A 4,103-nucleotide genomic window follows, 5' to 3' on the forward strand; every position below is an offset into this window, starting at 1 on the left:
GAATAACACTTTTCTTTTTAAAAGTCCTAATTTTATTCGAATTGAAAGACGTTTAAAGATAGTCAGATATTATTTTCGTGCCACATATTTTTTTATCCAAATTTTAGATTGTTGGATAGCCCTTGAAATGATATTTCCAATGATATATTATAATATTAATTCCGAGCTATAACGAAAAAGATATGATTGAAATACCAAACTTTACCCAAAACTGACATTCACTAGTAGAAAAATTGCATTTGGCATCCCCCATATGGCACCGGTTCAGCCCAAACCGGTGCCAAAAACCGGCCCAAAATTGGGCGGGATTTTAAACAAAGGGAAAAGGCACCGGTTCAATTCAAACCGGTGCCAAAAATGTAAAAGGCACCGGTTTGAACCGGTGCCAAATGAACCGGTGCCTCATTTGAAAAAAAAAACCGCGTCTTCTTTCTTCCTTATTCTTCCTTCTCTTTCTCTTTCTTTTCATTGTCGCTGTTCACAATTAAATTATCTTCTTCACTATTCCATTCTCTAAACCCCTCACCTCACCTACGAAACCCCTCACCTCACCGCCGCAACAGTCGCCGGCCACCATCACCGCCGCCACCCCTGGCCTTCTCTTTCTCCCCTGCCATTCTCTTCTCCCCTGCCATTCTCTTCTCCACTGTTCCATTCTCTGAATTCTTGCTGAAGGTTGCTTGGTAGCTCGGTACCGTTGATATTAACAATAGTAAAGCCGGTAATTTCTGGATCTGAATCTATGAACATTACAGTCTCGCTTTGAATTGCTAATCCCTGTGCTGATTTTGGTAGTAATTTGTTTGATTATTGATTTTTGTTAGATTTAGGGTTTCAGATTTCAAATCTAGTTGTTATTTCTTTTGAATTGCTGTTATGTGTGCTGTTTAGGGTTTTATATTTTTGATGTGCAGGGCAACAGGAGAGCAGGATGTAACTTTCAAAGTGTTATATGTTGGAATTTGTCACTCTGATCTTCACTATATTAAGAATGAATGGGGGAGTAGTGACTTCATTAGTGCATTTTGCTGTCCTAAGATGTTGCTAACTTATGGATCTACTTACTATGACGGCACAAATACGTATGGAGGTTACTCCGATATTATGGTGGTAGACGAGCATTTTGCTGTTCATATTCCTGAGAACATGGCACTTGATGCTACTGCCCCGCTTTTATGTGCAGGCATCACTGTCTATAGCCCGTTGAGATACTATGGGCTCGACAAACCTGGACTACATGTTGGTGTTGTTGGCCTTGGCGGTCTAGGACACATGGCTGTGAAATTTGCTAAGGCTCTCGGGACTAAGGTCACTGTTATTAGTACCTCAGCTAATAAGAAGGATGAAGCTGTCAAACGTCTTGGTGCTGATTTCTTTTTGGTCAGTCGGGATCCTGAACAAATGCAGGTAGCTTACTAACCCCATTTTGTTCTAGCTCTAGCTAAGTTTTATTTTTGTACAAGGCTTATTGTTATTTTAGAGTAGTGAATTGAACATTTGTACATGATGTTTTTTTATGTAATTTTGTTGGTTGCATTATATTTGTATAGGCAGCTACTGGGACACTAGATGGAATAATCGATACAGTCTCAGCACCTCATCCTCTACTACCATTGATCAGTCTGCTGAAAACAGAGGGAAAATTGATCACAGTTGGTGCTCCAGACAAACCACTTGAGTTGCCAGTCTTCCCTTTGATAATGGGTAATCCCTGTGCTGATAATGATTCTGTTTTTGTACAATGCTAAAATCTCCCAAGGGCTTCTGTGTTTGATATGTGTATGGTAGTGTGGATTTGGCATTGATGAGATGAGATTGTATGAATGTCATAGAGAGTCTTGTAGAGTAGTGATGTAGAAGAGATTGAATACCAGCATTGAATATTAAGTTGATCAAACTTGTTCAATGAATAACATTACTAGGATCATCTTTTTGTTAATATTGAGTATGGTAATATTGTTGTTTGCTTAAAAAGGAAAATTCTTATTGTGTTGATTTGTTTGATAAACCCTTTTTATCTTATTCCATGTTTATGTATTGTAAATATTTGACCTCTATTATTGGATGTGTTTGATCAAATATAAAGACTTACCATAAGTTATATTTTTGGGTAACAAATCATGATACTTATACTGAGAGCTTTTGACCTTGATGGCGAAATCTCCTTGTGATTTTGTAAAGGTATAATTAAGGTCAGAATCAAATGTCATGAACAAATATATCTTGAAAATATTCAAAATGATTCGTGCTCTTGCATGTGTATCAGTATCATACATGATCTTTCAAGAATATCTTCTCTACCTCTGCAGTTATATGACTTGGTTACATTATATCGTGATACATTATTTTACTAGATGCATCTTGTCTGCAGCGGCTTCTACATTAAACAGATGTTTCCATACAGCGTATTGTGCTTTTGATTGAACATGAAATCAGTAGAAGTTTATTGAGTAGAAGAAATTTTGTAGATTTATTGTATGGACTTTATGAGATGATGCCTGAAACCTTATAAATGGGGGAAGGCATTGCTAGCTCCTCATGTTATAATTAAAGATTACGAAATAATCATCATTAGTTAAGATCTATGGTGCATTACATATATGTCAGATTGTGTTAGAAAAAAGTAATGCATATCCCTTTGATAACTGTTAGTCTGTTACACATAGATCTATGGTATGTCTTTGATAACGAGATGTCTACTTTACTTTCGTATCAGGTGCAATGCTTTCCTACCTGCTCCAACCTGTTTATATTTCTTCAGTCACCATTGGGCAATCATGCAGTAGTTCTCAAACCCTTTCTCTGAAGGAAAACTTGAGGAGGGCATTGTATGATAGGCTAACACCTATATCAAATATGTTAGTTGATCCTTTTCTAATTAATGAGGTATGCATAGTGTGTTAAATGTCAATGCAGTATGCACTTCGGCTCATCATAAAGGTGGCCTCTTGATTTTGCAGCCTTTATTTTTTGAAGCTCCTGTCCCACCTAAGGAATTTCAGCATCATAAAGGCGACTTTAACGTGTGGGTGAGTCTTCATTTGGTTGTTCATTTCCTGGTGGTGGATATGTGACTTTGAGTTGCAAAATTCAAGCCACGGTGCTGTGCAGGTACTCCATATGCTGGAATAAACATGAATTACATGAGGTTATCCTTGGGACAACTGGAAGAAAGCAAGGAACCTCTTCAAAAGGAGCATTATTTGCATGCATTGTAATTGTAAATTATTTATGTTAACTTTTGAACTATATATAACTTATTATTCATTATATATGTGTACTTACTATTATTTGTATATGTAAGCAACTTTTTTTTTTTGTATTGCGTTTGGGAATATTTATATCTATATATATATATAATTGAATTCTTGTATCTAATATTATTTTTGTATATAATAATTAATAATATTATTATTAGTTATTATAATAATAAAATTATTAATTATTATATTTAATATAATTGCTGGAATTACAGGGTATTATTATTGCAGGTTTTTTTTTAAAAATATTATTGCACGATTGAAAAAAAAAAAAAACGAAAAAAAAAAAATTATACAAAAGGCACCGGTTAGGCAGGAACCGGTGCCTAAACTATCCACCACCCAAAAAAAAAATGGCGGGAGAGCAGTATTAGGCACCGGTTAACCGGTGCCTATTCTACCCTATGGCACCGGTTTTGAACCGGTGCCAAATAGGGGGGTTTTTGGCACCCCTCAAATAGGCAGCGGTTCAAACCGGTGCCTTAGACCGGGTTTGAACCGCTGCCTAATGCGTTTTTTCTACTAGTGATTGTCCCACTATTTCAGCTATATCTTTTATTCTACTAAGGATTTTAATTGGGTTAGAAATTAGACTTCAAGACCTTTCAATGACATATTATTTATCTTATTCCGATTTTTGGATCAAAAGATATGATAAAAACAAAAACCGCAAAAACTGCTGTTTATTGCAAGATTTTTATTCCGATTCGAATTCGATCTTTTTTTGATTCTTCAACCCTTTTTTTTCATTATAAATAGATATCATATCACCCCTTTTTCAATCATCAACAAATTTGATCACCAAATCATTCTCTCTTCCTCTCTTCTACACCAAAAATCATT

At 35.7% G+C, this 4,103-nt stretch overlaps 1 protein-coding gene across 4 annotated transcripts; it reads left to right on the forward strand.

The window, feature by feature from the left end:
- The first annotated feature begins 485 nt into the window (after nt 1-485).
- On the forward strand, nt 486-3,373 carry LOC145635984 (putative mannitol dehydrogenase). Of its 4 annotated transcripts, XM_081687411.1 has the most exons (6): nt 486-721; nt 915-1,407; nt 1,551-1,704; nt 2,717-2,858; nt 2,961-3,029; nt 3,112-3,373. In XM_081687411.1, the coding sequence occupies exons 2-6, from the start codon at nt 1,039-1,041 to the stop codon at nt 3,236-3,238; spliced, it is 861 nt and encodes a 286-aa protein (XP_081543537.1). In that variant the 5' UTR covers nt 486-721; nt 915-1,038; the 3' UTR covers nt 3,239-3,373. The 4 variants fall into 4 exon arrangements, with proteins under 4 accessions (XP_081543537.1, XP_081543536.1, XP_081543534.1 ...); XM_081687410.1 differs by having other exon boundaries at nt 486-1,407; nt 2,717-2,886; XM_081687408.1 differs by having other exon boundaries at nt 486-1,407.
- The last annotated feature ends 730 nt before the right edge of the window (nt 3,374-4,103 follow it).

The sequence above is a fragment of the Chenopodium album genome, chromosome 6, assembly GCF_948465745.1.
Source record: "Chenopodium album chromosome 6, dcCheAlbu1.1, whole genome shotgun sequence".
Lineage (NCBI taxonomy): Eukaryota > Viridiplantae > Streptophyta > Magnoliopsida > Caryophyllales > Amaranthaceae > Chenopodium > Chenopodium album.

Excerpts from the sequence above, each read along its gene's own strand:
- LOC145635984 (XM_081687408.1), top strand. The coding sequence starts at position 907 with ATGTGCAGGGCAACAGGAGAGCAGGATGTAACTTTCAAAGTGTTATAT. Across the intron at positions 1,705-2,716 it reads AGTCTTCCCTTTGATAATGG|GTGCAATGCTTTCCTACCTG; the intron begins GTAATCCCTGTG and ends CTTTCGTATCAG. Across the intron at positions 2,859-2,960 it reads CTAACACCTATATCAAATAT|CCTTTATTTTTTGAAGCTCC; the intron begins GTTAGTTGATCC and ends TTGATTTTGCAG.